Genomic DNA, 22,384 nt, shown 5'->3' on the forward strand with positions numbered 1-22,384 from the left:
CCAGCTCTCTGCTGTGGCCTGGGAGGGCAGTGGAGGATGGCCCAAGTGCTTGGATCCTTGCACCCACATGGGAGACCTGGAGGAAGCACCTGGCTCCTGGCTTCGCATCAGTGCAGCGCCACCCGTGGTGGCCATTTGGGGAGTGAACCAACGGAAGGAAAACCTTTCTCTCTGTCTCTCTCTCACTGTCTACAACTCTACCTGTCAAAACAAAAAACAACAAAAAAAAAAAAAACAAAAAAAAACCACTACTCATTATGCATTAGGCTGTAGGATTCCCTTACAGCAGCACAGGAGGGACTAAGGCACAATCAAGCACTCATCAGCTGGCTGATGTACTGTCCGTCCTCAGCAAATGGCCTCAGTCGTTAGGAACAATGTCGGGAGCAAGCATTAGCATCGCTATCCTTGTCTACCCATTAAAATGGCAACATCGTCATTTATATCTGGCCCAAACACCTGGCCCCTGCCTGCACTGCCTGATCCTCCTTAGTTATTCAATCATCAAACCTACTGATTCTATTCCACAAGCATCTCTCATATCAGGCTTCCTATTCCCATCTCACTGCCCTGTCCTGTTCACTCCCAGTCTTTGCTCGCCCAGTGAAAGCCGCACTGCCTGATTTCCCAGTCGCTAGTTTAACCATTCTCCCCATCCCCCAGTTCATCCACTGACACTATCACCAAAATGACCCTACGAACATGCTTGTCTGACTGTGTCACATCTCCTCTTGGCATGCTTCCATGGTAACTACAATTGTAGTCGACAGGGGAAGCTAATATTTAAAAATCGCACCCGCTGCAGCTGCGTCTTTGCCTGAGGCACACTTCCCTCCTGAGCACAAGGCTCTTTGATAAAACACCTGGCTGGGTGCAGGTGAATGGCTGGGAATGTAGAACAAAGAGATGGCAGAACTCCTCCACAGAGGTTTGGAAGGCTGCTGGTGAGGGAAGAAAGTGGAGGGGCGCCTAGGAAGGGGAACAGCCCTGCCCACCACTCGGTGGGAGGCTGGAGGAAACCTGGCAGTGCTGGGAGGTGAAGATCAGAGGTATCTAACGTGTTCCCTCGAGATCTGGGCTGTTTCCTGTTGCTCTCTAATCCCACCCATTCTGCCATCAATACGCTTGACCCTATGTCTTTGATAGAGTGTGCTTCCACAGCAGTGGACAGGGCTGCGCCTGTCCAGGGCTGCTGGGAACACAGGGCTCTCTGTACCTCCAGAAATCGGAGGTAGGAAATTAGAGCCTGCAGACCAGACCCTAGGCACCCATGGGAGCGAGGAGGGGGTGAACCTGATGTATGGCAACATGGGGTTTCGAATCAATTGGAGTGAAATGCTCTCTTCTGCATGGTGTCATCACCATGGTAACAATCTCACAGCCATGCTTGCTGGGACCAGACAAAGGGCTGCGTGCTCTGTGTGCACAACTGCATGCAGTCTTCCTCCCAGGCTGGCTGCAGAGCTGGCATCCTTAACTCCTGTTTATAACTCAGGACCTACAACCTGCTGTGGTCACAGAGTTGCTGGGGCCCAAGCTCAGAGCTGCCTGACAGGGGACCAAACTGCTCCTCAGTGTTCCTCTCCACAGGCCCAATGGCCTCACTGCGATCAGACAAAAGGGCGGACTCAGTCACAGCTCGGAATCAAACACCAAGTCCACCCACTCATTTTGCAAATCTGAAGAGGTCGGTCCAAGGAAGCAGAGTGACCGCTTTCAGGGGCCAAGTGCACTGAGATGAGTTCTTTTCATCCCAAGCCCAGCGCTCTTTTTCCCAATCGGGGGCTGCAGAACTGTGATGCCATCAGGGTGTCCTGCAATGAACTAACTGTGTACATTATTGCATTGAAGTTTAGCGGGTGTTCTCACTATCTTCGGTGTATTGATTTGATAGAGTTTGGAAACTCCGACTTCTTGGGTAGAAAAGCCCTTACTTTGGGAAATGCAGGCATCTCATTCATCAGGGGGTTCAGGCAGTGCAAACGGATACATGTCAAGGTGACATTCTCTGCAGAGACCTGCCAGGGTTCATAGATTTGCTGATAGTTGGATGGAGACAGACTCCAAGGAGGAGGGACCATCCGAGAAAGGGAAAGAACTCCACAGGACTGGCTTTGGAGCAAAGAACAGGATCCAGGAGAAGGAATGAAAGAGGCCAGGTCCGAAAGAAGCAACTGCCCAGGTAAGGACTGGTCCGTAGTGGATGATACACACCTTCACTTTCCGCAATCAAATATAATCTGGCTCCTGGCCACTCTCTGTGTTCAGCATGCAGTCTGGTAACAGTCCTTTCCTGTGACTTGTTCCCGTTCCCCTCAGGTCATCCCAGAGTCCAGAGTCCCCGGCTTATCCACTCCTGAAGAGCTGGGGGAGATGCACCTGCGTTCTGGTGGATCCCCAGGGGGGTCACCAGGGTACCTCCTGCTGTGCGGATCTGGACTCCAGCCAGACCAGCCTGGTCCCTGCGGGTGTAGCTCAGGACTTCCTCACAGCAGGGCTCAGCTGCAGGGGCCCTTCCTGGCCTCTGTGAGATTTTTCTTAGCAGCTGGATGCATCCCTCCACTGCTGGAAACCCTAACCCCTGCCCTCACTCCAACTCTCACCCTCTCCTATTCAGTCTTTATTTAAGCTCCCAAGAGCACAGGTGTAGTGATGCCCTGCGGGGATCAGGCAGCCAGGCTGACCTTACACATTTAAAGATGGCATGAGGGACTGGCGCTGTGGCATAGCAGGTAAAACTGCCACCTGCCGTGCCGTCATCCCATATGGGCGCCGGTTCGAGTCCCGGCTGCTCCACTTTCAATCCAGCTCTCTGCTATGGCCTGGGAAAGCAGTAGAAGATAGCCCAAGTTCTTGGGCCCCTGCACCCACATGGGAGACCCGTAAGAAGCTCCTGGCTCCTGGCTTTGGATCAGCACAGCTCTGGTCATTGTGGCCAACTGGGGAGTGAACCAGTGGATGGAAGACTTCTCTCTCTCTCTGCCTCTGCCTCTCTGTAACTCTGACTTTCAAATAAATAAACAAATCTTAAAATAAATAAAGATGGCATGAGCTGATGATCTCTTTTTTCTTTAAAGATTTATTTATGTGTTTGAAAGGCAGATGGGATGCTGGCATTGCAGGCAGCGGCTTTACCCACTATGCCACAACACCAGTCCCTGAAGATTCTTTTGAATTGAGAGGAAAAATGCTTTTTTAATTATTATTATTTTTTAAAGATTTATTTATTTGAAAGTCAGAGTTACAGAAAGAGAGAAGAAGGAGGGAGGGAAGGAGAGAAAGGGAGAGAGAGAGAAAAAGAGAGAGAGAGAGAGAGAAATCATCTACTTGTTGATTCACTCCCCAAATGGCCTCAATGGCCAGGGCTGGACCAGGCTGAAGCCAAGAGCCAGGAGCTTCATCTGAGTCTCCCATGTGGACGTAGGGGCCCAAGCACTTAGGCCATCCTCTGCTGCTTTGCCAGGTGCACTAGCAGGGAGCTGGACCGGAAGTGGAGCAGCAGGGACTTGAACGAGTGCTCAGATGGGATGCCAGTATTGCAGGTGGTGGTTTTAACAGCTGAGCCACAATGCCAGCCCCAAATGCTTCTTTCTTTGGCTGATGAACCCATAGCAGTCACCCCTTACAGCACTGCTTTTTTTTAAAAAAAGATGTTTCTCAAGAACGTACCATGTCACACATAGACAAGGTGTTACATTTGCCATGATGATATTTCCAGTGGAAGAGAGGAAAAGGTAGACACAACTTTGGTAACATATCATGCAGCCAGGGAAGGGAGATCCTAGTTCCCTCACGGCATCCTTCCATTAAGATCTGGGAGAAGCGTGGGGTGGTGGTGGTCTGACACACGAGTGAGATGAGATACCCGCCAGCTCTGATCTGCTGGCAGCACAGGTGCCAGGGAAGTGTGTGTAGCTAAACACAGGCTTCAGCGTGCTGTAACTTGCTTGGCATCCACAACAGCAGTGACACAAAAGCCGTGCAAGGACAAGAACAGCAAGGCTGGCTGTGAAGGTTAACTGAGTTTGTCCGCTTGGCCAGGCTGCGGTGCCCAGCTACTCGGTAAATACCAGGCTGGGTGCTTCTGCCAGGTGTTTTCTAGATGCAATTAACATTTCAACCCTAAAGCAAGATTACCTACCGCAATGATTAAAGAAGCCGTGCTGACCCAAACTTGCAACATAGAAGCCCGGTCTGAGTTTCTAGACTGCAGGTTTCATACTCAGGATTGAAACACTGGGGCTGGCATTTGGTCTGGTGGCTAAGACTGGTTGAGATCCCCATGATGGAATGCCTGGATCCAAGTTCCTGCTGGGATCCCGATTCTAGCTTTCAGTTTATGGGCATCATGAGAGGTACGTATGATGATTCAAATCACTGGGTTCCTGCCTTCCACGTGGGAGACTCAGCTTGAGTTCCCAACTCCAAGTTTCAGCTTAGCCCAGCTCAGTGATATACATATATATGTATGTACATGTACACACACACACACACAAACAAACAAGACTGCAGGTGCAGCAGTTTCAACCATTGCTTGGAACACCACACCCGTATTCAAGTGCTGGTTCCAGTCTCAGTTACTCTGCTTCCAATCCAGCTTCTTGTTAATGCACCTGGGAGGCAGCAGATGATGGCTCAAGTTCTAGGGCACTGGCCACCCACCCTGATGGCGTTCTGGACTCCAGGCTTTGGCTTGGCCCAGCCCTGGGTGTTATCAGCATTTGAAGAAAGAACCAGCAGATAGAAATCTCTCATCTCTCTGAGTCTCTCTGTCTCTCTCTTTCTCCTCACTCTTGCTCTGTCTTCCGAGTGGATGAGAATAAACATCTACAACAAGCCTGCAATATTAACTCTTCCCTGTACTTCCAGCCTGTGAGCCTGCGCTGTAGACTGCAGACTTATTAGCCTCTAGATGATTCCTTAACCTCTCCCTCTCTCCCTCCTCCCCTCCCTCCTGTTCTGAGGCAGAACCCTGATTAATACAAAGGTTTATATTGTTTCAACATGACAATGTCCCCTAGAGATTAAGAATTAGGTGAGCATGGAACCCGGAAGCATCCCAGGTGCACAATACCTACTGCCTCCCCCCCACCACCACCACCAAATCCCACGAAGTCAAGGGCAATGTTTGAAAGAAGAGAAAGAGGAAGTACGTACGTATGCTGGGGGAGGGAATCCACAACAGCACAAGAAAATTATAAGTAATCTAAATGCCACATTAGTTTTTTGCTTTTAGAGAATTCTGAAACAAATTGCTGAAAGATGGGAGAATACAACGTGGTTATAAAATTCAAAAAGGTAAATTTCCTTCCTATCACTGTCCCTGTTCTTTCACCCCAAGCAATCATTACCCTTGGGGGGCGGGGAGGCCATGTGTGTTTTATAACGCCCCAAACCTGCATTGCGCATGCACAAGCACTCAAGCTCAATTTCTTTCTCCCTTTTTTGTACACATAGTAGCATGCTCCACATACTACTGCGTGCCTGGTCTTACTTGTACCGGACAGAGACAGTTCCGTATGCACACATAAAGAGCTGTCTCATTTGTCTTTACAGCCACATACCTGCAGGGATTCAGCATGACTTACTAAACCACGGCGCTGTGGATGAGTAAATGCTTCCCAGTGACGACGAGCTGAAACGAGTGACTTTGTACGCACAGCATTTCCCCAGGGTGCAAATTCGTCTCTGGGATAGAGCACTCTACGTGGAACTGCTGAGTCAAAGATAATGTGCATTTACAGATGGGAAAGGTAATTGCCAGAGTGTCTGTCTTGGAGGCTCCTGGGATTTTTGTCCTGATCAGCTACGTAGAAGAGGGCCTGTTTCTCCACCCGGGGGCCAGCATCGTGTGCTTGTTAGCCAACTGGTAAAGACTGGCTCATCCAAACTGTGAAAATATGGTATCTCAGTGCAGTTTTATTTGCATTTCTCTTACTAAGACTAACATTAAGCAATTTAACCGTTATTAATGTATTTCTAAATTATTTGCACTTACCTGTGACTTTTACATTTCTTTATTCATTTTTTATTGCTGTAGAAGTAGTTAGGTATTTGCATGTGATAAGAATTGCAATTTACCCCCTCAATTTGTCTTTTGCCTTTTTACTTTGTTTATGGTTGTTTTGTTCTGCAGAAATATTTTTATGTATGTAACGCCAAACACGTTTCTTATGAATGGATCAGAAAAATTGAGAAATCCCCTAAAAGAAGGCAAATAGTACGAAATAAACAGTGAAACAGCATCAGAGAAAACCACAGCCTAAAATACCCCCAGGGAAGTTCTGCTTTAGGGGTGGGAGGGGTTTTGGAACCGTTCAGAATTCCGGATACGTGGACCCGAAGCGGGAGGACCCGCTGGGGCAACACCCAGACTGCTGAACTTGGAGTGTCTGGGCTGGTGGATCCTCTTCCTGCTCCCCTGTACTGAGCAGAGGTTCCCAGCGGTTTTGGACCCAAGAGGAAGACTGACGTCCTGGAAGCAAGGCTCTCCCAGGGCAGGCAGGGAGACCTCAGGGTGAGCAAAGGGAGGCTGGCAGAGGGGCCCTCCACCCCAGAAAGGCACACTCTCATCACTAGAAGTGGCACCCTCAAAGACCCACATGGGTTCACGAAAACGGGAGGAGTGGCAGGCAACATTCAGGAAACACCTGGGGAAAACCAGGACCCCCAGTACAGCAACAGATGCAACAAGCGGAGTGACGTTCGAGCCAAGTGTTAGTTGAGAGCAAAGAGAAAAGTTAAAGTACACAAAGTCAATTGCTTCAGAATGGCTCAGAACATGGTCTCAGGCACCAGACTGTCTGAAATCGATTTCTAGCTGTACCACTTTCTAGATGTATGGGTAGCACTGGAACAATTACCTCAGACCTCAGTTTCCCAGTCTGTAAAATGGGAATTTAAGTCATACCAATCACATAGGATTCTTCTGAAAATTAAATAATCATTTAAAAAGACTTAGCTCAGAAATGAACTAACAATAAGTATTCAATAAATCCTAGACATTGTTGTTTTTTATTTCAAGAGATAGCTAGCTGCAATAAAGAAGGAAAAATGCGGAATTTAAAAATTACAATGGGGCAGGCCCCAGGGCTAGCGGTTGGAGGCCCCCCTCCCGAGTCAGTGACAAGGCATGTCTAAGTTTCTGCTCTGCTTCTGCTTCTAGCTTCCTGCTCACACACACCCTGGGGGGGGGGGGGGCGGCAGCTCCTGCCACCCACGTGGGAGACCCAGACCGAGGTCTGGGGGCCCTGGCTCCAGGCTGGCTCAGCCTTGGCTGACTCAGTCATTTGGGGGATAAGCCAGCAGATGGGAGCTCTGTCTGTCTCTCAAATACATAAAGGAAAACAAAATTCCAATTACGATCCATGGTGAATTTATAATTGAAGCAGTAAAAGGAAGAATACAAGAGGCACGAGTTGAACAATGAGTTAATGACTGAGATTTTGGGTAGGGAATGACGTGTCAGAGACCCAGCTTCCTAACTGGCCTCCCTTCTCACTCACCCTTCCCGGAGACAGAGCTTCGGAGCGGCAGCCTGGAGTCGGGGGGCGGGGGGAGGGTGGGGGAGAGCGTTGGGATTGGCGTATCTGGGCCTGAGCTCTGAGCAGGCAGGTCCAGGAGCTTTCTTATCTATGGTGCACGGGGCAAGTAAACAGCTTCATGGAAGAAACTGGGAGCTCTGTTTCTTGTTGTCAGAGAAGGGGCTTACAGACAGGGAGTGAGGGAGGAATGGTGTGGTGAGAATCAGAAGTGCTGCGGTGAGCTCATGGATCTAAGACTCACGTACGTGTGTGTGTGTGTGTGTGTGTGTGGATACAGACACAGGCGTACGCCTATGGAAAAGCACTTGCTTTCCTGTTCTTTCTCCTTAAAGGGCCTACAAGTAATTGTATCTGAGCAGCAATGAGATCTCCCAGCTCCCAAATCGTGGTTTCTAAATGCCATTCTCTATGAAAAGGAATGGCAGCTCCTAAGAAAAAATGACTGATTCCAGGGTTGGGGCAGAAAAGTGTAAGAGGAGAGAATATTTGCTCGTTCTAAAAAGCAAGAAAATGCTCAATGAATGCTAGCACAGGGTTAAAAAAAAAAAAAAGACACAGGAACCAGTTGAAGGGGCTTCCACTACTCAAATCTGGGACAATTTGAGCATGAAAATGTATAATCACAGAAACAGATTATAATTCATCAGATACAATCAGAATCCATAAACCAATATTGATACATGTAAATGAAAAAAAGTTAGAGAAATGGAAAAGATCTTCCTCATGGTTATATGTTAACTAAATATAGAAGGAATAATAAATTTAGAAATTGGGGCCAGCGCTGTGGCATAGTGGGTAAAGCCACTGCCTTGGCGCTGGCATCCCATATGGGTGCCGGTTCATGTCCCCACTGTTCCACTTCTGATCCAGCTCTTTGCTATGGCCTGGGAAAGCAGTAGAAGATGGCCCTGCACCCACATGGGAGACCCAAAAGAAGCTCCTGGCTCTTAGCTTCACATCAGCCGAGGTCCAGCCATTTGGGGAGTGAACCAGCAGATGGAAGACCTCTCTCTCTCTCTCTCTCTCTCTCTCTCTGCCTCTGTAACTCTGCCTTTCAAATAAATAAATCGTTTAAAAAAGTGATAAAATCATCCATGTGCCATAAAGCTTGCTGGATAAAAGTTTAATGGGTATGGGCTAGCACTGTGGCATAATTGGTAAACCTGCTACAAGCATCCCCTGTAGGCACTGGTTTGAGTCCACTTCTGATCCAACTCCATAATGTGCCTGGGAAAGCAGCAGAGGATGGTCCAAGTGCTTGGGCCCCTGCACCCACATGGGAGAACCAGAAGCCCCTGGCCTCTGCCTGGCTCAGTCCCTGCCATTGGGATCATTTGGGGAGTGGGCTAGCCAGCAGATGGAAGATGTCTCTCTCTTTCTGATTCTGCCTTTCAAATAAATAAAATAAATATTAAAAAGAGAGAGAATGAGAGAGAGTAGAGGCAACAAAATGGAAAAGGAAGGGAAAAAAATCAACCTGAGGGAGGGAAAAAGTAGGTGGGAGTGAGTAAGAGAACAGAAGAAGAAAGAAAATACAAAATACATTAGAAAAAGATATAAATAAATATACCTGTCATGCCAGTAATGTAGCAAATCAAACTCTTAAGTTAGAGACAAGAACTGCCATGTTGTAATAAAGCAAAATCCACACTTACTGCATGAGACACAGAGATGTCCAGGGTGACGGGATGTGACTGCTGCCAACAGGGTGCATGAGAAAGAACAGGCCTTGGTCTGGCTCACGGCCTCAGCCTCTCCCGAGGGGCCTTCACGCTGTGTTGTGACATGGGAGCAGGGCAAGCAAGCACATGGAGACACAGAGACAGGAAATGGGCCCAATGCACCCTTTATCAGTAGCCCACTTGGAAGATAATGGACCCAGCCCCTCAGCCCTCATGGCCATAACCATCTCTTACATGTGTCACCTCTTTTTTTTTTTTGGTTTAAAATAATTTTTTATTGCCCAAGTTTTTTTTTTTGTGTGTGTGTGTGTGTGTGTGTTTATTTATTTATTTATTTATTTTTTGTAACTATAAATTCAAGCTTAGGGAAGCTTGCCTTTGTCTTGGAAAGAAAAAGAAAAGAAAAACTCTTACATGTGTCACCTCTTAATACAGTTAATGCCGCCACTAAATTTCAACATGTAGCATGGTATATGGCTGGTGGGGCTTTACTCATATTAGACAACATAGACTCTCAGGCAAAAAGCATATTCATGGAGCTACAGAAAATCACATGTGAGGATTAAAACCTCAAGGTACCCAGAAGTTACATCCTTTACAATTTTCATGCCATTTGTTTTATCTTAATAACATTGCATATTGTATATAATTCTATATATCCTACAAAAGCCAGAAACCTATGAATTTTTCTAGTAGCTAAGTCAAGAAAAGGTAAAAAGAAATAGATAAAATAAGTTTTTTTTTAAAGATTTATTTATTTATTTGAAAGTCAGAGTTACACAGAGAAAGGAGAAGCAGAGAGAGACAGGTCTTCCATCTGCTGGTTCACTCCCCAGATGGCCACAATGGCCGGAGCTGGACCGAACCGAAGCCAGGAGCCAGGAGCTTCTTCTGGGTCTCCCAGGCGGGTGCAGGAGCTCAAGGACTTGGACCATCTTCCACTACTTTCCCTGGCCTTAGCAGAGAGCTGGATTGGAAGTGGAGCAGCTGGGTCTTGAACCGGTGCTCACATAGGATGCCGGTGCTTCAGGCCAGGGCATTAACCCGCTGTGCCACAGCACCGGCCCCTAAAATAATTTTTTTTTTTTTTTTTTTTTTACAGAGTGGACAGAGTGGACAGTGAGAGAGAGAGAGACAGAGAGAAAGGTCTTCCTTTGCCGTTGGTTCATCCTCCAATGGCCGCTGCAGCAGGCGCGCTGTGACCGGCGCACCGCGCTGATCCGATGGCAGGAGCCAAGTACTTATCCTGGTCTCCCATGGGGTGCAGGGCCCAAGCAGTTGGGCCATCCTCCACTGCACTCCCTGGCCACAGCAGAGAGCTGGACTGGAAGAGGGGCAACCGGGACAGAATCCAGCGCCCCGACTGGGACTAGAACCCGGTGTGCCGGCGCCGCAAGGCGGAGGATTAGCCTAGTGAGCCGCAGCGCCGGCTAAAATAAGTTTTAATAACATATTTTGATGCAACTAAATTTAATATTCAATCCATATAAAGTTAGTTATTATTTATTCTTTGAAAGGCAGAGACAGACACAGAGAGATCTTCCATCTGTGGTTCACTCCCCAAATAGCTGCAACAGCCAGGGCTGAGCCCAGCCAAGGCCAGGAACCAGGAGCTTCCCCCAGGTCTCCCATGTGATGGCAGGGGCCCAAGCACTTGAGCCACTTTCTGCTGCTTTCCCAGGCACATTAGCAGGGATTGGATGTGGAGAAGCCAAGAAGACATGAACCAGTGCTTGAATGGGGTGCTGGCACCACAGGTGGCGGCTTTACCACAGTGGGGTAAAGGGACATCACAGGTGGGGCTGCCACAGTGCCAGCCCCATCTCTTCTCTCTTAAGAGAGATAATCCATAAAGGAAAGGATTGTCAGATTTAACTATAATAGAAATCTAAAATTTAAATTAAGCAGAAAGCCTCATAATCAAAGTTAAGGAATCTAGTAAAAGAAACTATCTACAAATCTATTGAAGGAAAACAACTAAATTAAAAACTCGGCATGGGGCCAGCACTATGGCATAGTGAGTAAAGCCGCCGCCTACTGTGTCAGCATCCCATATGGGGGCCAGTTCGAGTCCTGGCTGCTCCACTTCTGATCCAGCTCTCTGCTATGGCCTGGGAAAGCAGTAGAAAATGGCCCAAGTCCTTGGGCCCCTGTACCCACATGGGAGACCTGGAGGAAGCTCTTGGCTCCTGGCTTCAGATCGGCACAGCTCTGGCTGTTGCAGCCAATTGGGAAGTGAACCAGCGGATGGAAGACCTCTCTCTCTCTCTCTCTGTGTAACTCCAACTTTTAAATAAATCTTAAAAAAAAAAAAAAACAGGCATAAGATGTGGATGGATGCTTTACAACATGAATTGAATGGCAATACAAGAACCACATGCGATGGTTACCTCATTAAGAGGACAACACAGATTAAACAACAATGAGCCACTTTTCTTCCCCACCCTGTTAAAAGCAAAAGGGAAAATACTGATATATTACCTTGCCTGTGTCATTTATGCCACTGATAGTTAAAAGCCTTTTGGAAGACAACTCAGCAGAGTCTTTAAAAATTAGACGTAAGTTCCTTTGACTCAGAGATTGTCTCTCAGAGAACCCATCCTTGTAAATATCTACCCGTGTGCATAGAGATGCACCTGCAAGGATGACCTCTCGTGCCAGAGCTGGTGAAACTTGCCAGGAGCCATCCCAGCCGAGAGAATGTCAGTGGGGTGCTTGTGGATGTCACAATCATCAAGATCACAGCTTACTTTGATCTGCCCAAAACTCAAATCCTGCAGACCAATTCCTTTTTTGAATGATTCCATTTCTAAACGGCGGAAAAGAATGACGTACACAACAGGTGTGTGTCTAAATGCATACAAGAGGGGAGTTCAAAACGTTCATGGAAACATGAAGTTCAAAGATCAGCTTATTCTGATGGAAAAAATGGTTTTAAATCCATTCATAGGTTTTGGATAATACACATTTTCTAGGAACATCTTGAAGGTCGCATTTGCAAATGTAACTACCTGCAGAAAGCACTTTGGAAACAAACATGCACTGAAGCGGATGGCCGGAAAGAGAGGGCATGTGTGGAGGGAATGCTCGTATTTTACTGTGTGCTTCCTGGTTGCTTAACTCTGAGGGGCTCATCTACTGCTTGAAGCGAGAGAAGGACTACTGGGAAAGCAGCACTCCCAACTTCTTGCAGAGCAAGGTAGGGGCTGTTTTCAGAACGGACAGCAGTTGTAGGATGGCTAGGTGCAGGGTCTTGTTTTGGACGTAAGAGAAGAATTAGAGGACGAGATGGAGATGCAGGTGGGTAGAGGGGCAGGGCTTGTCTACAAGCAAAGTGGTAAAAGCGCATGTGGGTGCACTCAAGAGAAAGCTGCCCTCCACCAGGTCGGGGTCCATCCCTTTTCATGAACTGGCGGTAAAAGGGGTGGGGTGGGGCTTAACTGAGTATTTGCAGGGAATGGATTTGGGGAGGGGGCTTGAGTGCTGCCCATTTCTTTGCTCCCCCTCTCCTTTTTTTTTTTTTTTTTAATTTCAGAAGTGTCACAGTGTCAGGTGCATAATGGGAACAGGTGTGTCAGCCAGGGTAATTTTATTATAATGACTCTATAATGAGTTAAAAGTTATCACAAAGGGGCCAGCGCTGTGGTGTAGCAGGTAAAGCTGCCGCCTGCAGTGCTGGCATCTCATATGGGCGCCGGTTTGAGACTTGGCTGCTCTACTTCTGATCAGCTCTCTGCTATGGCCTAGGAAAACAGTAGAAGATGGCCCAAGTCCTTGGGTCCCTGCACCTGCGTGGGAGACCAGGAAGAAGCTCCTGGCTCCTGGCTTCGGATCGGTCCAGCTCTGGCAGTTGCAGCTATTTGGGGAGTGAACCAGCAGATGGAAGGTCTCTCTCTCTCTCTCTCTCTCTGTCTCTGCCTCTCTGTAACTCTGCCTTTCAAATAAATAAATCTTAAAAAAAAAAAGGCTATCATAGGGATGCAGCCAGGAGCCATGTTGGTTATTTTTAGCCATGGCCAGTAGTAAGGGCCCAAATCGGGGAAGCTGTGGTGTTTTGGTTTTTCACTGCGGAGACTGGGGTGGGAGGCTTGGGTGGTGCAGGCACAGTGGCAGGGGGAGGCTGGTGACCTCAACTCCTCCTTGCCAGTGATCTCCCTGCCTACACCCGAGTCACCCCTTCCCAGACTGCCCGCCAGCTTAGTGGCACAGTTGAGTGCTGGTCAGGGTTGAGGATTCGTCCTGGGGCTCTGTGAGCGCTTGACAGGCAGTCTGAGAGTCTCTCCCAGTGGACACCAAACCAGCAGGTCTCGGAGCTTGTGCCAGAGTCCACACATGGAGCCTTGTCATCTACAGTATCCACGCAGTGTCCCCTCTGTGCCACTGCCAACCACACAGCCCAGTGCTCCCACCCCGGGGCATCTCCAGGCCAAAGCTGGCCTTTCTTAGGACTGGCAAAGTAGCGCGTCCTGCTGATGGCATTTTCCAGGCCTTGTATGATATGGGTCTTGGAGGAAAGAAATAAGGGCAACCACCATAACAAGCAGAGCCAAGAGCGGGGGCAGTGTGTGGAGAGTGGCCATGACCTGGCCTTCATTTCTCCCAGTCAAGGAAACAGCAGGCTGAGGTCAGGGCTTCCCAGCTTCTGCTGGAGAGGCTTACTCAGAAATTTCACAGGTTGCCACCAACACTTTGGCAGGGGATGGAGACTTCCTGTTCAGGGATTAGGGTGCTGGGAAGTCCTTTAGATGAGACCACCTGCCCCGGAGAGGGAGAGAGAGAGAGAGAGAGAGAGGGAGAGAGGGAGAGAGGGAGAGAGGGAGAGAGAGAGAGAGAGAGAGAGAGACTGGGAACCTACTCATTTGCTGAGGATTTAATTAAGCATTAGGAAGTTTGTGATTTTAATCTTACTCCAAAGTTAACATTTGAGTATAGATTTGAAGGGGGTGACAGATGAGGCCATGTGGCTGTCAGACAGAAAGCAGCAGTGCAAAGGCCCTGAGGTAGGAGGGAGGTGGGCGGCCAAGGCCATGGCTCACTTGGCTAATCCTACGCCTGCGGTGCTGGCACCCCAGTGTTCTAGTCCCGGTTGGGGTGCCAGATTCTGTCCCAGTTGCCCCTCTTCCAGTCCAGCTCTCTGCTGTGGCCCGGGAGTGCAGTGGAGGATGGCCCAAGTGCTTGGGCCCTGCACCCACATGGGAGACCAGGAGAAGCACCTGGCTCCTGGCTTCGGATCAGCGCAACGCGCCGGCCGTGGCGGCCATTTGGGGAGTGAACCAATGGAAGGAAGACCTCTCTCTCTCTGTCTCTCTCACTGTCTAACTTTGCCTGTCAAATAAAAAAAAAAAAAAAAAAGGAGGGAGGTGGGGACTGGGAACTTCCTGCGCCTTCTGAGAACCTCGCCTTCTCTGGATGGACTGGGAAGCCGTGGGCAGGTGAGGCTGACAGGGAGCAGCATGGCTCCGGCTGCTGTGGGGGAAAGTGCAGTGCAGGCAGCGGCAGCCCGGAGGAGAGACGCTGGAGGGCAGCCGTTCTTAGTGAGTGTGCAGAAGCACCTGAGGGCCTGGGACCACGGATTGCAACCGCTAACTTCTCCTTCATGGCACTGATGAGTGCATGGTGAATCTTCAGCGAGGCGCCTTGCTCCCCCACTGCAGGAAGCCTTGGCAGGACTAGGATAGCGCCCAGGCTCCAAGGTGGTGAGTGGTGCTCCTGAGGGTGTCTGGCTTAAGCTGTTGGGAGGTAACTGGTGATGAAACTTCTATAGACAGTGGTCATCAGAGAGAAGGGATTCTTTAGAACAACAATCCTAGCAACAGGTGTGACACCCACCCGGTCGTCTGCCTTTCCAACTAAACCCTGTTGGAGAGATTAAGTCACGTCCCCAACTTCATACGATTAATAAGTAGCAGAGCCAGCCAGGCTTCACAGCTCTGTGTTGTAGGCCGCCTCACGAAGTCAGGCAAAGGCAGATCTAGCAGCAGTCAAGAACCTCTGGAAGCTAGGAGCCCTTTCCAAAATGCAGGGGGCGTGCCACCCTTTTAATAAAAATGTTTCCTACCTGAACTGGGAGCTCTGTCCAGTGGGCACCGCCCCGCCCCAGCCCCAGCCCCAGGCTCTTCCCGGCAGTTCCTGGGGCACCCTAACTCCACACTTGGGCTGACTTTTGTGGCTTGTGTGGTTTCCACCCTCTTCCCAGCCTCCTCCTGCAGGGTTCTGGGCTGAGAAGCTGAAGCTGGCTAAATCCGGGTCAGCCAAGATCTAAACCGTCACTTGAAAAAAAAAAAAAAAACAAGTTCCGGAACATCTCTCATCAGCCGGGTCCTTCCCCACTTTCAGGGAATAAAAATAGCCGCCGCGCAGGGCCTCACTGCGGGGAGAGCAACTGCGCGCCTAAGCCGGGCCTGGCTGGAGAGCAGCTGCTCTCGCAGGGGAGGCTGGGGCCAGAGGGGACCTGTCCGACCCCGCGGGCAAGCTCGGGAGCTACACCGAGGCCGGAGGGAGGTGACCTAGGACCGCGCTCCCCACCCTCTGGGGGGCGGGGGAAGGGACTCCCCGAGAGGTTATGAGCTCAAGCGCACACACACACACTCCGGTGCGCACAGTCACACCTTTGCACTCCTCACGTTCTGGAAGCAGCTTTGGGACCCTGACAAGGGTCGCAGATCCACAACTCCAAGGCTGCGTATAGAGAGTGACGCAGATCGACTACAAAACTATTTCAAATCTGCAGCGTGTCATCATCTCCCTCTAGGGTGCCAAGATCTTTCTGGAAAACAAATGTATTCGATATAAACCCGCAAGAAGGGACACAGAAATGCTGGGGCTGACCTCCCATGCCGTGACAAAGGGTGATTTCTATTAATCTGCGCTTTCTCACTACGCCAAAAAAAAAAAAAAAAAGAGCTAGTTTTTCGTTTGCAACCAGAGAGGCCGCGTCCAGGCATTTCCGTGGCCCTTCGGAGCGGCCGGGGTCGCCCTGCGTGGACCCTCCGTCGGGGGAGGGGGCTGCAGACAACACAGCAGCCGGGGGACAAGGCGGGGCGAGGACGGGCCCTTGAAGAGGGTGACCCAGGAGCCCTACGCCCCACAGAAGCACTTCCAAATGCAGGCGCTCACAGCTCGGATGCGGCCCGTAGGGAGCGGGCGGCGCGTGCGTGCGCGGCCCCGGGGCGGCGGCGGCGCGCACGGGCGCGCCTCCGCGGGCAGTCCCCGCCGTGGACGATGCCGCCGGGAAGGCGGCGGCGGCGGCGGCGGCGGCGCGCTCCGGCGGTCTGAAGCGGCGGCTGGCTGCCACGGGCCAGCGGCGCGATGAGCTGGGCGGCCGCCCCCGGCTCGGGGCTGTGAGCGGCTCGGGGCCGGGGGTGGGCGGCGGCGCGGCGGCCGGCCGACGCTCCTCCTCGGCGGCGGCGGCGGCGCTGGCCATGCGCGGGGCGGCGCGGCCGGGGCGGCCAGGCCGGGGCTGCCTCCCCGGGGCCCGCGGCCTGAGGGCTGCGCCGCCGCCGCCGCCGCCGCTGCTCCTGCTCGCGCTGCTGTCGCTGCTGCCCGCTCCCGGCGCCGCCGCCGCCCCGGCCCCGCGGCCCCCGGCCCTGCAGCCAGCGGCCGCGGGGCCCAGCGTGAGCCTCTACCTGAGCGAGGACGAGGTGCGCCGGCTGATCGGTGAGTGGCCCGGGCCGCTTCCGGCTGCCGGCGGCTCGGTCCGCGCGGCGTGGACCGCGGGCGCCTGCCCTCCCCGCCCCCAGCGCTCGCCGCCCGCTCCTGGCGCCCGGTTCGCCCCGGCGGCCCCGGCCTCCGCCTGCCTGCCGTGCTGGCCGGGAGGTGTGGCCCCTGCCCGGCCCCCGCCCCGGGTCGGTCTCGGGGCCTCCCCTCTTCGCCCTGGCTGCCCCGCCACTGTGGGGACCCTCGGCCTCCGCCAGAGACCCGGATCCTGCCGGTGCCATCCCCTCCGCCCTCTGCCGTGCTCTCGGTGCAACTTTGCCCCCGGCCGCGCGAAGTTTCTTTGACCTTCCCCGTGCCTGTCATGCTCTGGGGCCCTGGATGGAGGATGCCTGAGAATTCACGCAGGTCCTGGGTTGTGGTTTAGATGCGGGGTAGGCCACGCTCCGGTCGCTCGTACTTTCAGGTTGCATGCTCTCAGCAAAGCGTGAGAGCCAGGGGACGTTGGTGGCAGCTCCTGGGCGCACTTTAAAGATACTGGGTGATTCCCCAGGTAGCCGACCTCTGAGCCCCTTCTCGCTGCTCGTCTAGGATGTGGCTGCTTCCTGTAAACACCTTGGAGAGAACGGAGAACTTGGCCTTGGGTCACCTTCACGACAGCTTTGTTGCTTTCTGGACGCCCCTTTCTTTTGTGTGTTAACACAGTCCCTTTATTTGGTCTTGTGGCGTGCTCTAAGGGAAGAAAGTTAACTCGCTTCACCACCCATTGCCTATCGCTTTAATTTATTCTTTTTTAAGTTGCAGGATTTTCTTGAGGTCTGCTGAGAAATGGAATTGCATGCGGCAGGCTGTTGAGACGTTTATGTTGAGACGTTTTAGCCAAAGAAGTCGTCTGTGTTTTTGTAGCCTCGTGCCTTTCTTAATCCTCCTTTTAGTCTAGCCGAATTCGCTGAATGTAGTTTAGCCCAATTTAACCCATGGATTGGCTCAGTGCTTGGAACATAAGATTTAGGCTTAGGAAAAATAGCGAATGTTTGTAAATCAACTCACATCACATTAGAAAATATTCATGTGTTATGCATGCCTTGGTCAAGATGGAAAGAACGTGCAGAATTTGTGACATTGTTTATGTGTGTTTCATCTTTCCTGGTCAAGGGTGGAGGGAAGGGACAGAGGACAACCAGGGACTGATGTTGACAGAGTGCCCGTGTAAACCTGCCCCTGCGCACTTTATACGTGCTGTTTCCTCAAACTTTCTTGCGAACCAGTGAGGTCTATGTCTTTGTCCCCATTTTAGAGGTGAGAAAGGTGAGTCTTTATGTAATTTGCTCAGGGTAACAGAGTTCATAGTTTTCTTTCTTTCTTTCATTTTTTTTTTTTTTTTGAATGAGATGGTGACATTGGCTGCAGACAAAGTTTCATTGAATGAAAAGAAGATATTGTATATATAGAAGTTTGATTATGGCACGGAGGAAAGGAAATCATTGCTAACTAGTGCTTGAGGTGATGTGTTTGTTCCCTTATTCAAAGGGAGTCAGTTTTCTTAGGGATATTTGTGGCAGAGGAAGCTCCTGGTTGATGCGCATCCAGTGTATGCCGGGGAAGTGGACTGTGTGGGCAGAGGGGCTTGAGCTCCAAGACTGGGCTCTGCCCCTAGGGGAGGGGGACCTCCAGCAGCGTTTGCTGTATTTCAGATTCAGTTAACCTGTGACCCACGGGGCCGGGTCCTCCATTTTTACCCCTTCCCTTCTCCCCTATTCCTTTTATCTGTAAAGTACTCCTTGGCTCCCCCTAGGTGGAGAGATGAGGTGCTAAGCTGTGTACCAGGCAGCCTGGGTTGGCAGAATGCATTTTTCCATGGAAGCTGTCATGGTGTTTTAAGACTACTTGAAATAGTACTTGTGCACCATATTTTTCAATCATTGTGATATGGGAAATCTGGTATGGGAAACTAACATTATTTTGTGATATTTTATAGAGTTGCATGTGAGAATCTTATGAATGAAGTTGATAGTGATAGGTTGAGCTAACTGCCTTTGATTTGAGAGTAAGTTGTTTTAATCCATTTCATACATGCGCAGTTTTTAAAGAATAAAACAGAGCTGAAAGACTTAGAACAAAAACAAACTCCTGCTTTCAGGTTTTGACTCTCCAAGCTCTGTGGATAGCTACTTCGACTTCACCTAGGTCTTGTGTGTTTCTTTTTTTTCCCTTGAGTTTTACATTTTGTGTTTCTGAAATCAGTGTAGAATAAGCATTTGACATCTTATCATAACTGGGTGCTTATCCCATTTTTCCTTTAAACTCTTTAAGTATTTTTTGTAATGAAACCAGCAGTGGGGCTGGTGTTGTGGCGCAGCAGTGGGGGTAGGTTGGTACTTGGGACACTGGCATTGTGTATCATAACGCCTGGTTCAATGTGGCTATTGCATGCTTCTGATCTAGCTCCCTCCTAGTGTGCACCCTAAAGACAGCAGACGATGGCCCAAGTGCTTGTGGGAGACCCAGATGGAGTTCCTGGCTTTGGCTTGGCCCAGCCTCAGCTGTTGTGGCAATTTGGGAAGTGAACCAGCAGATGGAAGATTCTCTCTCCCTCCCTCCCTCTCTTTCTCGCTCCTCCTCCCCCCCCCCCCCTCTCTCACTTCCTCTTTTCCTCCTCCCCTGCTGCATGTCCCCCTCCCCCATCACTCTGTCTTTCAAATAAATAAATAAATCTTTTTTTTTTTTAAAAAGTAAGCCCAGCCGTCAGTTTTATGTCATGTGTACCTGTTTTGCTCCCTTTTGAGTTGGTGATGTATTTCTTGTATGTTTTTATTTCTCCCAGAGAAAATAAGTGCTTCCAACTTTTTGATGAGTTTTCTATGTGTTTATGTCTGCATTTCCTCCGGTACTCAGAGAAATATATTACGTGCCGTTTGATGTTTTTCCCAGGTAGCGCTCCAAGTCCTCTCTCAGTCCTCTCTCCATCCCACGAATTTCATCTTGACACTCCTCCCTCTGGAGCTCCCTGTTCTGTACGCACAGTAGGACTGCTTTTCCTGGGACTTCCACCCCTTTCTCCTGCCTGCCTTTTCTTTAGCTTGCTCCATTTAGATGTGTACATCCTCAGTGGCTTCCTAAGGAGGAGCACATGGGAGATCCGTTGTTCACCACCTTGCATGTTCAAGGCGTCTGTCCTAGTCTCTTTCCAGGTGGTGTGGCTGAATTAGAATATTTGATTGAAAAGATTCCTCTTGGCAGTTTCAGTGACATTTTCACACTGACAGCTTGCGATAAAAATTCCAAAGTTATACTGATTTCTTTTATTTTCCCTTGTTTTTTAAATCTCAGGGTCTTTTTGTTTGGCATTCTCAAGTTTTATAACCTTCTGTGTGGTTTGTTTCTTTTTTGTGTTATCTTAGTGGGCCTTTTAATCTGGAGACTCATATCATTCAGTCTTCAGAAATATCTGTTACTTTCTCTATTTTTTTAAAAATTTATTTATTTGAAAGACAGAGTTACAGAGAGAGAGGTCTTCCATTCACTGGTTCATTCCCCAGATGGCTGAAAGGGCCGGAGCTATGCTGATCCGAAGCCAGGAGCCAGGAGCCCCTTCTGGCTCACCCACGCGGGTACAGGGGCCCAAGGACCTGGACCATCTTCTACTGCTATCCCAGGTCATAGCAGAGAGCTAGATCAGAAGAGGAGCAAACGGGATGTCGGCGCTTCAGGCCAGGGCTTTAACCCGCTGCGCCACAGTGCTGGCCCCTGTTACTTCCTTTATAACATCTACCCTTCATTTTTCTATTTTTTCTTTCCAAAAAGTTCTGTTCTCTTAGAATTGAATCTCCTAGAATTGAACTTCAGATTGTCTTATTTTGTCTTTTATTTATAATTTTGCTTTGGAATGAATGGGCAGGGGCAGAGTTTTGTGTTTTTTTTTTTCTTTTTAAGATTTTTTATTTATTTATTTGAAAGAGTTACACAGAGAGAGGAGAGGCAGAGAGAGAGAGAGAGAGAGAGAGAGAGAGATGTCTTCCATCTGCTGGTTTACTCCCCAACTAGCCGCAATGCCCGGAGATGCACCGATTGGAAGCCAGGAGCTTCTTCCGGGTCTCCCACACAGGTACAGGGGCCCAAGGACCTGGGCCATCTTCTGCTGCTTTCCCAGGCCATAGCAGAGAGCTGGATCAGAAGAGCAGCCGGGTTTCGAACTGGCGACCATATGGCATGCTGGTGCTTTAGGCCAGGGCGTTAACCCACTGTGCCACAGCACTGAGGGGCAGAGTTTCTTAATTTTGTGTTCAACACTTTAATTTTTTTTGTTGTTTGAAAGGCCAAGTGATGAAAAGGTAGAAATATAGAGAAAAAGGTCTTCCACGTACTAGTTCACTCCCCAAATGACTGCAACATCCAGGACTGGGTCAGATCAAAACAGGAAGCCAGGAACTCCATTCTGATCTCCCACCTAGGTGACAGGGCCCAAGCACTTGTACTCTCATCCACTGCCTTCCCAGGCGCATTAGCAGTGAGCTGGATCAGAAGCAGAGCAGCTGGGATTGGCACCAGTGCCCCGATGTGGAATCCTGGTGTAGCAAGCAGCAAAGCTTGACCCTCTGGGCCACAATGGCAGCCCCCAGGCTGTAAGCTTTGACGTCTCCTAGCTACAGTTCTCCTGCCTGTGTGATTCAGTTTCTTCAGAAAGAACCGTGGGGTCTCCTTGAATAGCGACTCGGGGCTCTCTCCTTGTCAGTCTGAGACTCGGGTCAGCCTTCGGTACCTCCTTGGTGCCTGCAGGGCGGAGCCTCTCAGGGGTCCTGAGGGGCAGTGACCTCTCCTTCAGCTGCTTCCCATCGTGCAGGAGTGTGTTGAATTGTATGTTCTGTTGTTGTCTTTTGCTGTCTGTTTGTCCTAATGGTTTAATGTCTTTGTGGTTCTTTCCTGTCCTTTTAGAAGAGTTTGGGTTGGGAACAGGGATCAAGGCCCTGGTCATTTCGTGGAGTGTAAGCGTCAGTTAGGATTGGGCTTACCTACTGAGGATAACGTGTGGCAGGTTTTTGTAAGCACGATGTGCAGAAGACTAGCAGCTCACTCTGCTGTTGACAACACTCTCCTGGTGTGTGGTAGTCTTTTGCCTGTGTCAGGCACGAAAGCAATCCCTGTGTTAGGTATATACTGATACTTCCATGTTGTAGGTGGGTATTGTATTAGTCTGTCTGCTGTTAACGTCACAAAATCCCCGAAGCTGGGTGCTTTAAAGGAGCGGACTGCTCTGGAGGGTCAAGGGCATAGTGATGTCTTTGGCTGGTGTGATGAGGGCGTCATGGCAGATGGCATCCTGACACTTGCCAGAGGGAGAGAGTACATGCGAGACAGGAAGCCAGGGAACAGTTCAGAGGTCAGGCTCCGTCTTTCTAACGGAACTTGTGAGAACCACGGCAATCCCTCCAGTGACTTCACCCACCCCTACAAGGCTCCACCCCTTAAAGGTGCTGCCTCCTGTCATGATCACCACGCTGGGGACCA

General features: G+C 50.1%; 1 protein-coding gene across 2 annotated transcripts in view; it reads left to right on the top strand.

Annotated features, from left to right (window-relative positions):
• The first annotated feature begins 16,647 nt into the window (after nucleotides 1-16,647).
• The window catches only part of RYK (receptor like tyrosine kinase), a 101,972-nt gene continuing 96,235 nt past the window's right edge, over nucleotides 16,648-22,384 (top strand). For both annotated transcript variants that reach the window (XM_062214558.1, XM_062214564.1), the window contains exon 1: nucleotides 16,648-16,882. In XM_062214558.1, coding sequence (XP_062070542.1) covers nucleotides 16,648-16,882 — 235 coding nt within the window. The remainder of the gene's footprint in view (nucleotides 16,883-22,384) is intronic.

This window comes from Lepus europaeus, chromosome 2 (assembly GCF_033115175.1).
Source record: "Lepus europaeus isolate LE1 chromosome 2, mLepTim1.pri, whole genome shotgun sequence".
Classification (NCBI taxonomy): domain Eukaryota; kingdom Metazoa; phylum Chordata; class Mammalia; order Lagomorpha; family Leporidae; genus Lepus; species Lepus europaeus.